Source organism: Oratosquilla oratoria, chromosome 22, assembly GCF_046742065.1.
Source record: "Oratosquilla oratoria isolate Oo_2021 chromosome 22, ASM4674206v1, whole genome shotgun sequence".
Lineage (NCBI taxonomy): Eukaryota > Metazoa > Arthropoda > Malacostraca > Stomatopoda > Squillidae > Oratosquilla > Oratosquilla oratoria.
This window is the reverse complement of record NC_134798.1, coordinates 20,756,005-20,776,148: the sequence shown is the minus strand read 5'-3', so window position 1 is coordinate 20,776,148 and position 20,144 is coordinate 20,756,005. Positions and strand designations below refer to the sequence as shown.

General features: G+C 38.5%; 1 protein-coding gene across 8 annotated transcripts in view; it reads left to right on the top strand.

Annotated features, from left to right (window-relative positions):
• Positions 1 to 20,144, top strand: part of Tlk (Tousled-like kinase) — a 474,415-nt gene that overhangs the window by 430,862 nt on the left and 23,409 nt on the right. For all 8 annotated transcript variants that reach the window (XM_076205681.1, XM_076205685.1, XM_076205686.1 and 5 more), the window contains one exon: positions 16,092 to 16,311. In XM_076205681.1, coding sequence (XP_076061796.1) covers positions 16,092 to 16,311 — 220 coding nt within the window. The remainder of the gene's footprint in view (positions 1 to 16,091; positions 16,312 to 20,144) is intronic.

Below are 20,144 nucleotides of genomic sequence, written 5' to 3'. Positions count from 1 at the left end.
TTTTGATCATTCTTGTTGGAAAATGATTGTGATACTTATATCTAACAAAACTAGTCAATTCATTCTTAACCTACTTGATATATATTTTTGACAATTTTTTAAAGTTGTGATTTTTTTTTTTTTTTTTTTTTTTTTTTATAATTTGCTGTAAGGCTGACTTTCTTTTTCACTTATAACCCTTTGGCTGCCCGATGCTGGGAGGATTTATGTTTCCGAAAAATTGCATTTTACCCATAATATATGAAGTGTCTATTTCCTTCTTTTGCATAATATTCTGATGTTGTGGACACCATTCCCAATCCAAATATATCAATATTAGCTTTCTGAGATAATTCATATATTTATTATGAATATTTTTTTTTCTGAAAAATGAAAATTTTGGGGAATCTAAAAAAAAAAAAAAAATACAAAAGTCATTCTTTTGTATGCCAGTAATACTCAGTAAGGTAGATAATGACCATATGTTATAGGAACAGTGATATAGAGACACATAAGTTGGTCCTGAAGAAAAAAAAAAATTACGTAAAAATTCATTTCTTAGGGTACCTAAATTTTCTATCAATAAAACGATTATTCACACATTTTACCATATCACATCTAGCCTATCATAATTTTCTATCACTGGAAGTATTGTAACTAGAATATTTTAAGGCTAAAACGTTTATTGAGAATATATATACGATCGATTAATTTTTTTTTCAGTCGTCTGCAGCTGCTACAGAAGAGAATTACCATACGCTATTATTTGTGGAAAAAATCATTATATTTCCTATTTCTTAGTGATTGTAAAACAACTACTCAACATATGAATGACAAAACTTAGCTATGAATCATATATTCGGCCTTTTATGCAGGTTTAAATGCCGATTAAAATCAATTCGCTCGCAAATGTTTACATTCCATCAACTGATATTACCGCGTAGATAAGGGCTATTAGTTCATCCAGCTGGTAAGAGATGGCAGCACCTAACCGATTGTAAACTTGATCTCTCGTTTGTATAAGGTGTTGGGAGCATGGCGCGATGTTTAAAACGTTTTTTGGCTTGCGGTGCATTTTTGCGAGTTAGGGCTGTCATGAGAGTTTTAATTTTCGCAAAAATGCACATTGGGCAGTCAAAGGGATAATTACGAGTATACTAGTTTAGGTACATCTGGATGTCACTAACTGTACACCAAAGGAAATAATTATTCTCCTCATACTTTTGGAAAAATAAACGTTATTTCAAAAATAACTCAAAATTGCAAGTAAATCGTCTGTTGTGTAAAAATTTCTTAATGGATATCAATGAAATTTCTGTCACAGATGCATCCCATTTCCCTGCACATTGTGTTAAATTTCCATTGTCTTACATAAAAAGATAAGGTTGGGAGGACCAGAAATGCATAATCCAATCGAGCGAATCACCGAAATGAGAGTCCACCCCCTTAATAGGTTAAAGGTTTCTCTGACTATTTTATTGATATGTTTGTCCGGTGTCATGTCTTTGTTGGTTATTACTCCAAGGTCTCTTTCCGAGTTCACTTTTTTTACTTCTTCACCAATTTTATAATTTCTTGATATTCTGTTTTTATTTTTACAAACTCCATTATATCACATTTCTTGATATTGAAGTTCACTTCCCACTTTTGAGTCCATTTCCAGATTTTGTCCAGGTCTAACTGCAATGATTCACAATCCTCTGTTCTTACTTTCTTTAGTATTTTTGCATCATCTGCAAAGAAATTCATACAACACTCTACTCCTTCATCCATGTCATTTATATATATGGCAAACATGATTGGAGCCAATACCAAACCTTGCGGGACACCTCTTATCATTTCTTCCTAATTCAAGTGTCTCTAATTACTACCCTCATTTTTTTTTCCCTTCCATCCATTCCAATAATTTTCCTCAGATGCCACCTATTGATTCTATTGCACACAAGGAGTTGGAGCTAGAGCTGTCACACAACACAGAGACCTAAAAGCATTCTGGCACAAAAACACACTCAAAACTACCACAAATAAGAATCAACAGAATCACAAACACATTTTTAGTGAAGTTGTCTTCACTTCTTGTCCTCACCTCTCCTCATCTGCTCTTCACCTCTGTTCCTGGCCTGTCCCACAACCTCATAACCATCAAGGCTCCCAAAGGAATCACTCATATTTACCTAATTGTAGTATACAGGAAAGGAGCAACACTTGTTGGATCCTGTCTTATTTTCTAATTATCTTACATACCTAGACTCAAATTCATGCACAGTTCCAACTTAATTTATACCTTTGATTTCCAATATCATATTTAGATTTGAACTTGTGTATTGTTTGACCATGGGCTATATCACCTAAGCTATTCCACATATATATCTATATGGAAAACTGTATTTCTTCACATCCTTTCAACATGTGGCCTTTCTTAATTTACTTCCATGACCTCTTAAAGCCCTCACATCTTTAATCAGATCTTTTTTATCAATGCACTCTATCCCCTTTAGTGACCAGAACACGGTAATCATGTCACCTTTGAACTTTCAAAATTGGCAGACCTTTAGTATTTCCTCGTATGGTTTATCTGCCAGGTTGGGGACCATTTTGGTTGTTGCCCTTTGTATTCTCTCAATCTTGCTTATATCCTTCACTATGTGTGGGGATCATACTACTGATGTATATTCCAGTCTTGGACATATCAGGGTTTCAATGAGTTTATCATCTCTTCATCCATATAATGCAATGCCACTTTAATCTTCTTCAGTAGTTCATGTGTCTCTCCCACAATTGTTCTGATATGTGTGTCAGGTGACAAGTTCTTTTTATCAACACTTCCAAGTCTTTGTCCTCGTTTGCTTTTGTAATGTACAGGAGTCCCTCAAATAATGCGGGGGTTAGGTTCCTGAAATTACCGTGTATGACCAAATCCGCGTATGCTGACATTCCATATCAAATACCGAGAACTGTATATATGTGTATGTGTGTGTGCATGTGTGTGTGTGTGTGTGTGTGCGTGCGTGCGCGTGTATATGGTGTATGTATGTGGCGTTTGTGGCGTATGTATGTGTTTGTGCGTATATACATGTGTGTGTATGTGGCATATATCATGTGTGTATGTGGCGTATATACATATGTGTGTGTATGTGGTGTATACACGTGTGTGTGTGTGTGTATGTGGCGTATGTATATGTGTGTGTATGTGGCGTATGTATATGTGTGTGTATGTGGCGTATGTATATGTGTGTGTATGTGGCATATGTATGTGTGTGTGGCGTGTATGTGTGTGCATGCGTGCGTGCGTGTATGTGCCTGTGTTCACATGTACAAGTAAGCATGTATGTGCATGTGTCTGTGTTCGTATTTGTGTGTACACGCACGCGCATTCACAACATACACTGGTTGTCTAACACGTGTCTACGTGTGTGTGTCTACACGTGTGTAAGTGTGTATATGTCTGTTTTTTATCTCCCAAACCACCACCGCTAGTAACAACAAGAACCTCATAAGAGAAAGTAAGACACGACAAGCGCAGTCATTATCAGACTTATTAGTTGTGTTCCAAACGAAAGAAACGTTACACTTCAACAGGTTAGGGTGGTAAAATTTCACGATAGCACGGCGCATGTGGTGGAAACGACAAGCTAAAGCTTGTTGGCAACCCCCCTACTGCCCCTCTCCTCCCCTCCCTCCCTCCTGCATCAGTACACGTTGACACGTGACCGCAGGCAGCCACCCATGGCTATCCTCTCGCCCAATACCCTTGTTTGAGCAGTTCCCAGTGTACATAATGACCGCGTTATATGAGAATCGACTGTATATGGTAAAATAGAAAGCAGTCACCACAAATGTTTGCGATGTTGCCGCGTGTGTGTATGCGTCGCCGATTCGGCGCGAATTTTAAAATGGTTCTCTACATTTGAGATGGTTTTGAAATCAAATCCGTGGATGATTGAATCCGTGTTATTCGAATCCGCGTTATTTGAGGGACTCCTGTATTCGCCTCCCAAGGAATAGTTGAAAGATAGCCTTCTGCCACTATTGTCCATTTCTAGTACTTTGTATTTCTTGGTATTGAACTTTATTTCCCATTCTTGGCTCCATGCAAAAAGTGTAAAGATCTTTTTTGCAACATTTTACCATCCTCATTTTTCACTCTAGTGATTTTTGCGTCATCTGTCATCAATATAGACAAGAAATATTGTTTGTGAAAGCTCTGAACCTTGTGGAACTCCACTTGTTATGACTTTCCAGCTTGACATTTTGTCCATTACTACTATCCTCATGTATCTTTCCTTCAAAAAGTCTTTAATACATTCTAATAGTTTCTTTCAGCCCTCCAACATGCACCAATTTCCACATAAGTCAACTATGAGGTACTTTATCAAATGTCTTCTGTAGGTTGAGGTACACGCACTCCACCCACCCCTTTCTTTTACAGCACATCAATCACTCTCGAGCAAAAACTTAAAGGTTCGACACACACAGATTTCCAGATCTGAAGTGAAACTGTCAGAATGTTAATCTTTTCAAAATATTTGGTCCACCAGTCTCACAATCCCTTCACATAATTTCATTATTGTGCTGGTTAGTGATACTGACCTATAATTTAGTGGTGTTTCCTTGTTTCCACCTTTGTGAATTGGGCCCAACTGCTCGAGTCAAAAGTCACTTGGCTGTGTGATTCACAGCTAGCTGAGAATCACACTAAGCCTCTTTGAGAAAACACATGTGCAGTTCACCAGCCTAAAATGGACTCTGTCTGGGCCCAAGAATGACTAACCAGTGCCTTGGCCAGCCACATGAGATGGATATGTCTTTGAGGAATGTGCAGTGCTAGCGTCAACCCAATGATGACTCAGTTTGCCACATAAGACACAAAACAATTTTTTGAGGAATGCACATGCAATCATGCAATCTTGGTGACTCGGCAGCATGAGACTGTTTTGTGTCTGACTTCCCAGGCATTGACTTTGACCTTGGTCCAATTAAGGTCATGGGTCATGACCTGACCCATTTACATGAGACTGGACAAAATGCTGAATATTCAGATAATTTCAGAGCATCAAGTGTGAGCTTAGCTCGGTGTGTCCATCGCCTTCTCTCTTCCCCCTCCCTGCAAGCTGACTGCCTTGGTACATGACTTAGAGTGAGCCATATTACATTGGCACCCAACTTCATTTCTAATGAAAACCAGTACTCCATCAGAGTTGACCTTCAAGCTAGCCTAACACACATTAAGTTGCTTCAATTTCTGAACACGGCATACACAGCACTAATACAGAAAACAAAAGTAACATAACAGTTGACACTACCCACATTTACCAATTATTCAACATTAGGAAAGACAATACTGAACACAAAGGTGTACTTGTAACACATAGGTGAAGTTGTAGCACAAATTCACAACAGCATACCCTTTCCTAACATAGAAAAATAAGACATCACAGTGGCTAGCAGGAAGGATCATAGCAGGTGTTCTGACTGTCCACAATAAAATTCATCAAGAAGCTGCAAAAAAAAGTTGTTGCAAGATCCAGGCAAGGCAATGCAGACCTAGGCAAGATGGGTGTTGGAGTGACAACTATGAAGAAAGCACTGAACAAGGATCTTCATTACTCCTCATACATGGGGCGCAAGGGTCAACTACTCACCACCAAGGCCCAAGCTGGGGTTGCTCTGGTTCTTCTCAGATGAGAAGAAGTTTTGCCAGGAGCAGTTGCACAATGTTCAGAACAGGTGGCTAGCCTATAGTCCACATGAAGTCCCATGCTTCATGAAGATCAAGTTCTCTCAAACTGTGATGGTCTTTGGGTGTGTTTCAAGTGAAGGGACTCGAACTCACTTCAGATGGCTATATTGAGTTGCTGTCCACTGTTGTCAAGCGCTGGGTGGATAGGGTGGCTATGGGAAGACCATACGTGTGGAAGCAGGATTCAACTCTGTCACACCTCCAGGAGAGAACTTCTACGACTTCACTAGCCCCAACAACTGGCCCCCCAACTCACCTGATTGTAACCTCATGGACTATGTGTGGGATGGAGTTGAAAAAGACACCAATTGTACTGCCTGCAACACCAAGAATGAGCTGATTGCCAGGATCAAACTGATGTTCAGGGGTGTCTCGATGGACACCATGAATGCCTCATGCTGCAGGTTCAGGTCCTTCATGGAGGCTGTGGTGGAGGCTCAGGGTGGCTTCTTAGAATGAGCTCTATTTGGCAATAGATCCTCTAAGAGATGCAGTTTGAATTTGAGAATACATCAAATGTTGGCCAAGATATGATGTTTTTCTTTCTTCTCTGAAAAGTGTCAAATTTATCCCAAACACCCTGTATATATTGATGGTGTTTGAGAGATGTATAAGATTTACCTAATTGTAGTATACAGGAAAGGAACAATGCTTGTTGGATCCTGTTTCCTTTTCAATTTATCATACATAGCCCCAAAATAATGTACAATCCCAACTTGGTCTACAGTTAGCACCAAAAGTATTGGCATGGTGCCTTTTTCACCTGCAACACTTAAAGTTGGAGGTACTTACCAACCTCTAATACCTTGTGGGGAGTCCTCTCCTTTTCAGACAGCTCTCCAGGCATTGAAGAATGGCTTCAGAAAGTTCAGAGCATGTGGAGGTCCAAGTGTTTCTAGATGCCCTGAATCTCTTTTACGAGCTTTGGCACTTTTGTTACTTCTTCCATCGCTTAATGTATCCCCAAATATTTTCAATGGGGTTTACATCCAGACTGGGCCAGTCCTTCGTGTAGTCTACTTCCACAAACTCAAACCAATCCTTGATTAATTATGCTGTGTGTGCAGGAGCACCATCTAAGCAATTCTCCAGGTGGTTGCACAACTGTTCGAAGTAGTGTTCTTTGTTCACTCTAATGTTTTTAGGTAACACCACTAACTTAACCTGGCCATGGTACCCAAAGGAACCACTTGACCCTGTCCCCTGTATGTACCTGGTGTTAGTATGTATGAGCTGGGTTGCCGGCTTGTGTGTCGACAGTGACATCACGAAGTGATGTGTGGCTACAGGGCACAGCCAGCGGACACTCGTTCATCAACTAGTGAGTGGAATAGACATAGCAAACATTTACACGGGTAGCAGAGCGTAGTTTTATATGGCTTCAAATGATGGTGTGTTTGACAAAGCGGCCACCTAAACTAGAGAGTGAAGAGGGTTACAAAAATTGGAAGAAAGATACAAATATCTGGTGTGAATTAATGGAGTTGCTGGAAAATAAACAAGCACTTGCGATTCACTTATCATTGTTGGGGAAAGCATGCGAGGCCTCATCTGAAATTCCCGCTACTGATTTAAAGAAAGAAAATGGCGTGGAGGTGTTGTTAAAGAAACTTGATGAATTGTCCCTAGCAGATGTAGGGCAGTGGCAATTTGGTGCTTTTTATGAACTCTATAACCTTTGGAGAACCTGTGATATAAACATTTGAGATTTCGTATCTAAATTTGAGCATATATATTTTAAATTTATGGAAGGAATGACACTACCAGGTCCAGTGAAAGCATTCATGTTATTATCTTCATGTGACTTAAATGATAATGAGTGCCAATTGGCTATGTTTGCAGTTATGGACGTGAATTATGAAAACATGAAGTCTGCCTTATGTTGTATTTTTGGCGGAGGAATAAGTGGAGTAAATTCGACAGTGTCAAGTTCAATAAGTGATGTAAAGACTGAAGAGTGAGCCCGTATTTATCAGCCAAGAAGAAGAGAAAAATAAAGAAGTGATGTATACAAGCAGTGGAATGTGAGGTAGAAGAATGAGAGGTGGTATGCATAACCATGACCATGGAAGGAGTGACGGCGGTAGATACAATTATTTAGTAAGGAGACAGAATCCCGTGGGTCATGACGGCAGTGTCGAGGTGTGCAATATGTGGTTCTAAATTTCATTGGGCCAGATACTGTCCAGATTCTTATGAGAATAAGAATACCGGCAGCGATGAGAAGGAAGATAAGGAAGATATGATTCACCTATCATTATTGTTGGGTTATGCAGGTAATACTGACAGACGAGGAAAACTACAGACTCTAGTTGAAGAGTCTAAAGATTGTGCAGTGTTGGATTCAGTGTGTTCAACCACAGTGTGTGGAAACGAATGGCTTGAGAATTTCTTGAGTGGACTCAGTGATTATGAACATGATTGATTGTGGAGGAGAGGTCAACATCCACATTCATCTTTGCTGATGGTGCTACGGTTCCTTCCATTAACCTCTTCACTCCGGGGCACATCGCACGTCTGGCAGCATTAGCTGCCCTACGTGCGATGTTGCGTCATAATAATTGCATTATGAAAAATAAAGTCACTGCTCAATCACTCGTTCTCTTTCACCCGTGAATTTTGATAGCCATAGAAAATATGATGAAGCCAGTTTAGAGAGAATGAGGGTCACACAGGTACGACTACAATAAATATAATCAAGACGCCGACGTCGGCATCATCGCGTACCCACTTGCTCCTCATGATGCCTACGTAGGCGTCACCGTATGGAAGTGGTTAAGTGTATCACGCTGCCCTGTTCTCTTGGAGGTATGTATGGAACAATTATGACAGATGTATTGGAGTGTAAAATCCCATTGTTGATGAGCAGGAAATCCATGAAAAGGGCAAAGATGATCATAAATTTTGATACAGACCAGGTCAAAATACATGGAGTAATAAATAATTTTAAAATCTCATTGTCTGGCCACTACCTATTGCCAAGCTCAGCATGACTAGGCCGGGTGGGCAAGACTTGACAGCTTGACAGCTCTGTGTAAGGAAGGACCAGGTCAAAATACATGGAGTAATAAATAATTAGAAAATCTCATCGTCAGGCCACTACCTGTTGCCAATCTCAGCGTGACTAGGCCGGGTGGGCAAGACTTGACAGCTTGACAGCTCTTGGCAGCTTGACTTGACAGTTTGACAGCTCTGCGGGAGGAAGGTGATGTAAATAACAAAGCACTAAAGCTTCATAGGCAATTTGGGCACCCTATGGCAGCTAAACTTATTAAGCTGATCACTGATGCTGGTATCAAGAATTCTGAGCTAGAGTGTGACTGAAGGATGTATCATTTGTCTCAAACACAAGAAAGCCAGACCTAGACCAGTAGTTTGCATGCCCATGGCATCTAAATTCAATGAAGCCATCGCTATGGATTTGTAGTTGTACATGAGTTAGCCCCTGATTCTGTGAACTGGCTTGGTCATGTTTTCTGTGTTTATTATTATTTAGAGTAAAAGAGAACAGTGACTTTATATTTTATAATGTGAGTAGTGTGATGCAAATTACATATGGCAGCCAATGCTGTGCATGAGAATTTGACTCAAACTGAAGTGGTGAAAGTGTTTACTCTAAGCACCACTCCTTCAGTCCTTTTCTGCTTTCATCCCCAATCCTCCACTCTCAACTTAGCTTCCACCAAAAAATTATATATTAACCCCACTCTCCCCTAAGAACATGGACATCCTGAACTCCACCTACTCTTCTGGAAACTACTACATAGTCCATCATTGCTTTATTAACCACCCTTTCATCCACCATCCTTTCCCATGTGTACTTATGCCTGACTTTTTTTCCAAAACGCTATGTTAGCTATCATCAACTCTAAACACATCACCATTAAGTCTTCATTATTATTTTTACCTGGCACTCCAAACTTCCCAACCACAGCATCTATTGGTTTATCCCACTCTCTAGCATTGAGATCTCCCAATGCCACAACATTGACATTCCTCCACTGGGTAAGCACTCATTTATGTCTCTCCAGAAAGTCTCATTTTCCTCTACACTCTTCTCATTACCAGCACCATGTGTGTTTACAAAGACCCACATATCCCATCCCAGTTTCACTTCATCCACCTTAACCTTGAAGAAACCTTCAACCCTACCACACACATATCTCCTCACTAGTATAGCCACCTCTTCCCTGCCTCATCCTCTCCTCATTCCTGACACCCACCCCACTACATTCCTAAACTCAAAATTACCCCTCCCTTTCAACTTAGTGTCACTCAATACCAACACATCCATCTTCATTCTCACATGCATACTGCCTATCTCTTCCCTTTTACTCTCATCTATACTACACCCATGCACATTAAAAGAACCAAACACTAGGGTTCTGGTTGGAAAACTCCCAGACCTCTCATAGGAATGTACCCTATAGTGTTACAGAGAGGAGGATGCCTAGTCCCAGCAATGCATCCTGTATAACCACCTTTTATGACCCAATTGGGAAAAATCTGGCAGCATTCTTTCTTCCCCCTACGACAGGGGGCAGAGGCAAAACTGGAAATATGTACTCAAAGGAGGAGTACAGGACAGTGTCAAGAGGGGATAACAAGAGAGTGACAGTCAAAGTACAATAAAGTAGCATAATTTCAGTTCAGTTCAGTTCAAGAGTTTATTCAGCAAAAGAAAACAAACATTAATACATGTATACAAAATTTTACAAAATAACTTATTGAAAAGGGAAAGTGTGAAGCAAAGCTTATGGGGAAATGCTCTCCCTTTAGGGAAAGAATTTTTTACAATTTAGTATAATATATATATTTTTTTTACAATGAGATCAAATAACATTCGCAGACATGTGACACAATGCCTGCTAACTCTGACCTTATGTGGGAATCGGGGTCATGTGTGGGTATTGCATCTTGTGGGGATCAGGCAGAGTTCTGGTTTCGCGATGGGGAGTGAGGTCAGGTCAATCGTTGATGGAACGATAATTGCTCACTGCGTGGATCCGGGTCACATGTAACTGTCACCTGCAAGAACAAGAAAAAAAGAGCAGCAGACTTGGGCAGTACATGACAGTTTCTCCATGAATACAATCATGAAATGGATCTAAAATTTTCAATATACCATACTTATGGATTAATGACTTTTTGAAATATTGTTTGAATATTGATAAACATTTTGTCTTAGGTAATTCCTTTTCAAGTTTATTCCATGTGTTAACACCCATAATAGATATGCATTGGCCTTTTTTTTGGTTATTCTGTATTGAGTTTTAAAGAAATCATTTGTATGCCTGGTCGCATAGCGAGTTTCATAAGTTGAGAAAATTTCAATATGTTTTGAGTCATTTGCTTATTGTAGATTTGGTGCATAACAATAGCAGTTTTGTACTTTATAAAGTCCATGAATTTCAGTAGATTTAGTTTTTAAAATAAATTATTTGTATGTTCTAGATGACCTACATTGCATATTATATGCAGTGCTTTTTTTTTTTTTTTTTTTTTTTAGGTAATTATGCGTTGAAGATTAGGTTGATAAGTATTACCCCAAATTTCTGAACAGTAGTATAGGTATGGTAGTAGTAGACTACAGTAAATGGTACATAGGGTATTTTAATTGAGGATATTTCTCATGTTATGCATTATTCCTAAAGTTATGGACATCTTATTTATCACATGATTTATATGATGTTTCCAATTAAGTTGATAGTCTAAATACACGCCTAGGAATTTATTGATGGACGCTTTTTCAATAATTTTGTTGTTTATTTTGATTGGCTTAGTGCTTTCATTATTTTTGTAGAAAAGTAGGTAGTTAGTTTTTGATACATTTAACCCCTTCACTCCGGGCCAAAATCTCGTGGGCAGCATTAGCTGCCAGACGTGCGATGTTGCATCATAATACTTGCATTATGAAAAATAAAGTTACCGCTGTATTGCTTGTTCTCTTTCACCCGTGAATTTTAATAACCATAGAAAATGTGATGAAGCCAGTTTACAGAGTATGGGGGTCACGCAGGTACAACTACAATATATATAATCAAGACGCCGACATCAGCATCCTCGCGTACCCACTTGCTCCTCATGACGCCTACGTAGGCGTCATCGTATCGAAGGGGTTAAGGATAGTTTATTGGCTGAAAACCAGTTAGCTGACAAAATCCTTCATTGATTGTCTTTACCAGTTTGTCTGAATTTATATCGGAGCATAGAATGGTGGTATAGTTGGGGAATAGTATAAACTTCATAAGGTTGGATACATTTGTAATGTCATTAATGTATAGTAGGAATAGTTTGGGTCCTAGAACTGAACCTTGGGGTACTCCGCATGTAACTGGTAGAATATGTGACCTTTCTTCCTCAATGGCTACATATTGTTTCCTGTTTTTTAGATAACTTTTTAACTGGTCATTAACCTTACCTCTTAGCCCATAGTATTTGGCCTTTCAAATTAGGATTTCATGATTTACTGTGTCAAATGCCTTTTTTAGATCAATAAATATGCCGGCTGTCTTTTTCCTTTGGTCTATATTGTTAGTTATGTCTTCAATTAATTCCATTACTGCTGTTGACATTGAGAGATTTTGTTTAAATCTATATTGACTATGGTAAATGACATTTTTTTTTTTATAGAAATTATTCAAGGCGAATTGTGAATAACTTCTCAAGAATTTTGGAAAACTGTGGTAATAGTGAAATTGGTCTATAGTTATTATAACTTGATTTGTCCCCATGATTTATATATTGGTTATACTTTTGCTATTTTCATTGTATCTGGAAATAGTCCTTGTTCAAATGATTTATTGCATATTGTCAAAAAATTATTTTTGATGATTGGCATAATTTGTTTTATGAGGTTCATATTGATTCCTGTACAATTTAGTGATTTCTTGCTTTGCATTGATTTTACTGTGTTCATAAGTTTGTTTTCCGTGACGGGATTTAAAACATAGTATTATTTATTCAGTGTTTCAAAAAAATCTCATAAGGTTGATGTGTAGTCTTTATTTGTTTTGCAAGGTTAGGTCCTACATGGGAGAAAAATTCATTAAATTCATTTGCCACCTCTTTTTTAATTTTTCCGTTTTTAATAATGTCTATAAATTCATTGGTGTTATTATTTTTGGGCCTAGCTAAGTTGTTTATTACTTCCCATGTCTTTTTTACATTACTTTTATAATTTTCGAGCAGTGTGTCATAGTATTTTTTTCGCAGTTGCGTAAAACTTTTGTAAGTTTGTTTTTGTACGCTTTGTATTTGTTTTTGTCTGTCAAGGACTTGCTTGTAATAGATTTCTTGTAAAGTTGATTTTTCTTTCGACACGCGTTCTTAACCACTTCCATACGGTGACGCCTACGTAGGCGTCATGAGGAGCAAGTGGGTACGCGATGATGCCGATGTCGGCGTCTTGATTATATTTATTGTAGTCGTACCTACGTAACCTCCATTCTCTCTAAACTGGCTTCATCATATTTTCTATGGTTATTAAAATTCACGGGTGAAAGAGAACGAACGATTGAGCACTGACTTTATTTTTTATAATGCAATTATTATGACGCAACATCGCACGTCGGGCAGCTAATGCTTCCAGACGTGTGATGTGCCCTGGAGTGAAGAGGTTAAGGTTATTTGTAAACCATGGTTTTGAGTTGACGTCATATGGTTTTATTTCTACTTCTCTCTCTGGGCAACATTTGTTTATATTACTTATGATAATGCTTATAAATTTGTTATATGATAGATTGGTATTTTCTGGCTCGTAAACCTGATCTCAATTTTCTTCTTTCAAGCATTGATTTAATTTTGCAATACTTTTTTCTTCTATTTTACGTTTCAATATCATAATGGGTTTTGTTATGCAGTGCATTTCTTTTGGGTTAATAGTGAATACCGGTAGATGGTCACTTATGTCACTTATTAACCCCTTCCATACGGTGCCGCACACGTAGGCGTCATGAGGAGCAAGTGGATTCGCGACGCTGCCATATCGGCGTCTTGATTATATTTATTGTAGTCGCCCCTGTGTTTTTACATTCTCCCAAATGTGCCCTGAATTCCATTCTCTGTGGTTTTCAAAATTCGCGGGTGAAAGAGAGAACGATCGATATAAGCGGCGACTATATTTTATGATAAGAATATTATTACGTGACGTCATACGGCTGGCATTGGCTGCTGCCCGCGAGATTTAAGTCCCGTACTGAAGTGGTTAAGATACCACTATGAATCTCTGAATTTATAGTATTGGTAAAAATGTTATCTATCATTGTCTCACTGGTATTTGTTATTCGGGTTGGTTTATTTATCAAAGGATACATACCTAATGAAAAAATCATATCTTTAAAATGTCTTGTTTGTGAGTCTTGTACTCAAATCTATGTTGAAGTCACCACAAAGATATAGGTTTTTATTTTTAAATGGAATTATGATTTCTTCAAGCATATTTGTGAACTCGTGTTCGTGCCTGGCTTTCTGTAGATACTTGTTATGACAGTATTTTTTTGTTTTGTTTTACTGGAAATCTCAACGGCTACGCAATCAAATAAGTTCTCATACGAATTAGTGGATTGATTTATTAGTTTGCATGAAATTTAATTTTTTATGAAGATAGAGACTCTGCCGCCTTTTTGGATCTGTCTATTAACACTGTAGGGAGTATAGTCTTGTAAGAAGTTTACTAGACATCCTGGGTCAATCCATGTTTCGCTTATCACTATAACATCAAAGCTTTTATTGAGTAACTTGAGATAACAGTCAATTTTCTGATACCATTTAGGCTCCTTGCATTAATGTGAATTAGTGTGAAGCCATTAATATCACAAAATACTGTGTCAAATTGTGTATCACTATATTAATCGCTGTCTTTTGTTAGTTTTGAGTAGAAATTTAATTCGGAGTCAATTTGGGTGTTATTGGGATTTAATATCGAAAATTCCTTTTCTGATATATTGTCTATTTCTTTATACTTCTTAATAGCGGTATATACATCTGGGTTTCTCAATTTGAGGTTTGGCATGGAAAACAAAAAATTAATTTCTGTGTTTGAGATGGCATGATAGGGAAATGTTTTTGAGCAGTCTGTGCAGAACCAGTTTCTGAAAATATTGGGATTATTTTTGGCAGTATTTACGGGTATATTTACGCACATGAAATGATGTAAATGTTTGCATGATGTACATTTGAGGTGATTGGTAGGGACAGGGGTATGGCAGGAAGTACAGTTTTTTATGTTTGTTTTTGTTTTTGTGTTAGTTGTAGTGTTCATGGTTATGTTTGTGTTAGGAGGTTAAGGAATGTGAACTATTGAAATTCAACTAATTGTTCAAGATTACTCACCTGATTTACTTTTTCATCCCTGCACTTGATATACACCTTGCAGTCTCCAGTCCATGTGGAGATGATCTTCCCTTTTTTCCTCAGGTTGTGAGCTGTTTTGGCAATCTCTCCAGTTCGTTTCGTCAGGTGCTCATTCATGTAGATGCCCGTCCCCTTCACTTTCTATGTGTAGATATTTCCTCTATCACAAACAAAATTTTGTGGGGCTCTGATCCATAGGGGGACCCCATATAGTTCTGAAGTATCTGCTGCATGCTGCTAAGCAAATTATAATGTGCAATAACATGCAGCCAATACCCCAGATGGATTATAGATGGCTGCATTTGAATTACATCATGATGTAGATCAACAATACAGGTTCATAAATAAACTAATGGGATTGGTTGCCAGAATATATTTACCATGTCATTAAATTGCTAGGTGATCATTGATATAAACTGCAGTGCATAGCTGCAGTCTGTGGCTAATGACAAATGTATCTTCGTAGCATGGATGTAGTTGTCCTATCCAGCAATGTGATTTGTTCTCCCATCCCTCTTGTGCTACAGCAGGCAAAATTAATAACCAACCATCCATTGTATATTCAAACTAAGAAAATTTTAACTTATACCTTGTTTAGCATGGGATTGACAAGGGAGTAAAATATTTTGTTAGATGAGACCACAACAAATACATGATATACTACAAAGATGATGTGCAAGTCACTAGCTGTGTGCATAGCTGCACACCTGCTGGGAGTGAACACGATATCCTTATGTACTTGTAAAATAGAAATGAGTTATGTCTATAGTTGTAATTTATAAGAGTTTCTTAATGGTGATAGTATTTGAAAAGATGTTTTTGTAAGTAAATTGTTAATTGTTTGGATTTTTATTTTTTTTTTTTTTTTTTTTTTTTTTTTTTTTTTTTTTTTTTTTTCTCTCTCTCTCTCTCTCTCTCTCCTGTATGCCTATTGCACAGAAACCACCACTTGCCAGGAGCCCACTTTGAATATAATACCTCATAATCAGGAGGAAAATAAAATATTTTTATCTTTCAGGTACCTCCCTCCTGAATGTTTTGTTGTTGGTAAAACTCCACCAAAGATCTCAAGTAAAGTTGACGTTTGGTCAGTGGGTGTGATCTTCTACCAGTGCCTTTATGGGAAAAAACCTTTTGGGCACAACCAGAGCCAGGCAACCATATTAGAGGAAAACACAATCCTCAAGGCCACGGACGTGCAGTTCCCTCCCAAACCTGTCGTTAGCAATGAGGCAAAGGTGAGTGTGTCTTTTGGGTAGGCCATTTCAAATTGATTGGGCATTAAATGGCCTTAATAAACATTAGACATGAATGCAAGGTTCTAGTGTATGCACAACTAAAAATGTATATATATATTTTTTTATTTAGAAAAATGTTAATTGCTTTAGATGTGATTTACAACTCAGTGCCTGACCTAACCATGTAAAATCCCTGAATGCACTACATCCACACCTGAGATAGTAATTCGCAAATAGATATTGATAGCACCATATCATGATGATAGGTTTTTAATGCAAAATAATAGAATTAAGAAAATATGGAAAATATAAATATATACCTTTGTGAGTAGGAAACTTGGCACAAATGAAAGGAATTTCAGACAGGGCAATAGTTTTCTCAGTCCATCTATCTAATACCAATGTGCTTCTTCCCCCTCATGAGATAGCCAGCCAAGGTATGCACCCATCCCCATCCATCACCCATTTGTTTCCCATTTATTTTAGTTCCTTGTGAATGAAGGGTCATCTCTGTCCCCTGCCCACTCCTCAGGTCAGAGGCAATTTTAGCAAGACACAACACATCCACAGCAGGGCCAGATGCTTTGTTTACATGGCAACCCTCCCTCCTTGTTCCCTCTTGTGAAAATAGAGAAAATGAGTAATCCCTATAGGCTGCATCTATCTATTGTCCATTTACAACCATTTTCCAGTCATACTTATTTCTTGCCTTCTCCCTTCCCTGTTCAACAAACATTCCCTTTTGCTCAAGGTGCCCTTCACCCCATCCATCAGTCATATTTTTGATCTACCCTTCAAGCTCACTGCATCTACTCCTACCTTCCTCATTCCTTTTGCTAGTCTATCCTCACATATTCTTTCCACATGCCCAGACCATCCTAATTTTCTTTCATCAGCCATATATGCCAACTCCCTTTACTTCTCTGTTCTCCTCCTCACCTCATGTTTCACTGTTCATTCTCATAACATCCACCATATTTCTTGAATACTCCATGTCAAATGCATTTCAATTTCTCCTTTCAATTTCCTCTTCAAAGATGGTGAGGTCTTAGAAGAGGCCTCAACTCAGGCAGAAATAATGAATGAGGGTTTCCAATTGGTCTTCACAAAAGGGCACAATGTTTTGGAGAAAAGCGAGGGGAGCAAAAAATCAGGGCTAGCAGATATAAATGTAGAGGTGAGGGAAGTGCTCAATCTCCTGGGATCATTCAATGTGACAAAAGCCTCAGGACTTGACAAGATCTTAGATTGGATACTTAAAGAATGTAGGGAACAACTAACAGACAAGGTTCACAGTCTTATTACATGTTCATTGAAAGAAGGCATTGTGCCACTTGATTGGAAAAGAGCAAATATGGTGCCAATTCACAAAGGTGGAAACAAGGAATTACCACAAAATTATAGGCCAGTATCACCAGCACAATAGTGAAATTATGTGAAAGAATTGTGAAATATCTATAGACCAAATATCTTGAAAATATGGACATTCTGAGAGCCAGTTTGGCTTCAGATCTGCAAAGTCACACGTGTCGAATCTTTTAAGATTTTACTTGAGAGTGATGTGCTGCAAGAGAGAGAGTGGTGGGTAGACTGCGTGTACCTCAACCTATAAGGGATTTGATAAAGTACCTCACGGTCTACTTGTTTAGAAATTGGAGCATGTTGGAGGACTGAGAGACAAACTATCAGAATGGATTAAAGACTTTTTGAAGGAAAGCTACACAAGGACAGTAGTAAAGGTCAAGCTGGGGAGCAGTAACGAGCAGAGTACCACAAGGTTCAGTGCTTGCACCAATAATGTTTCTTGTCTATGTTAATGATGACATAATGGAAGGAATAACTAGATATGCCAATGCAAAAATCATGAGAAGAGTGAAAAATGAGGACAGTGAAATATTGCAAAAAGATCTAGATACTATTTTTGCATGGAGCCAAGAATGGGAAATTAAGTTAAATACCAAAAAATGCAAAATACCAGAAATGGGCAATAGCAGCAAAAGGCCATCCTTAAACTATTCCTTGTGAAGCAAACCCATTACAAAAGCAAAATAGGAGAAAGACTTGGGAGTGTTGATAAAAGATACTCTGTCACCCGACAGACATATCAGCATGATTGTGGGAGAGACATATGGATTACTGCAAAAGATTAAAGTGGTGTTCCAATATGGATGAAGAGATGATGAAAAAACTCATTGAAACCCTGATACATCCAAGACTGGAATATGAGTCAGTAGTATGGTCCCCACACACAGTGAAAGATATAAGCAAGATTAAGAATACAAAGGGCAACAACCAAACTGGTCCCCAACCTGGCAGATAAACCATATGAGGAACAACTAAAGGCACTGGGTCTGCCAACATTGAAAGATAAATGAGAAAGAAGTGACATGGTTACAGTGTTCAGGTCAGTAAAGGTGATAGATTACATTGATAGAAGAAATGTGATTAAAGTTGGGAGGGCTTTAAGAGGTCATGGAAGTAAATTAAGAAAGACCACATGTCAAAAGGATTTGAAGAAATACAGTGTTCCATATAGATACAGGACCCAATGAACGTTGCTCCTTTCCTGTATATTACAATTAGGTAAATACATTTAAATTTCTCCTTTCTACCTCCCTAAAATTCCAAGGCTCTGTCCCTTACAGTGTAGTAGTCACAACACAGTCTTCTCTTTGCATCTATCCCCAGATACCTACTTCTCATGACACTTTTGAGTCCCCCAAGATATTAAATTGCTTCCTGTATTCTGTAGTTTACCTCCATCTCCTCCATTCCCTAGTACATGTAACCTTGAATATTCAAAAATATCCATTTCCTCTACCTTGCTTTTACCCATGTTTACTTTTGAATACCTCCTATCACATACCTTTCCACTCAGAACTTCCATTGACCCAGCAAGAAGTGCAGTGTCATCAGCAAACAAAAACTGGCTCACCTACTTCCCTGCACTCTTTCTAACCATCTCCAGTCCTCTTACCATCACCCTCACATCTATCTCACGACCACCTGTCCATGTAAACATTTAACAGCTATGGTGAAATAGCACACCCTGGCACAGCCCCACATTAACCTCAAACTACTCACTTTCACCATTCCCAACCCTAGCACAAGCTTTACTACTGATTTGAAACTTTTGACTGTAATGCCTTACTGTCTACTCTGTCATAAGATTTCTCTAAATCAATAAAGGCCAAAGAACATCCTAATTTTTTACCAAAAACTTCTTGCAAAAATACAGTATCATAAAGAATTATTATTGCACCCTCTATCATTCCTAAACCCACATAGTTCCTCACCAATTACTCCCTCTGTTCCTCCCCTAATCTTCTCAATTAACACCCTCCCATGTGCCTATGCAACTACACTGTACAAACATCCCTCTGAAACTACAGATTGGTCTCCTTTTCCTTTCTAAAGCAGCACTATACACACAGTTCCAGTCTTCTGGTATACTCCCTTCCATTAGACACTGATTAAACAACCTCACAAGCTAGTCCACCATACCTGTCCCTTCTTTTGTCAGACAGCCTTTATGATATCTTTCCTACCTAATTGCTTTACCAGCTTTTGTTATTGTCAAATCTCTTTGTACATACTTATACCAATGGCTTTTTCTCTCTTACAAGGGAGGTAGCCATAGTCAAAGGCATAAATCCATTCCCACCCATTTCCTCCCTACATTCTCCACTCCCAATCACCACCCCTCCTCCTCTCTTCTCTTGGCTCCTGGAGGTCATACCTTCATCTTGCCCACTGCCCTGGGTCAGAAGCAATGTAGCAAGACATAGCACATCTACAGCAAGGCCACTTCATTTAATCGGCGACCCCCCTTC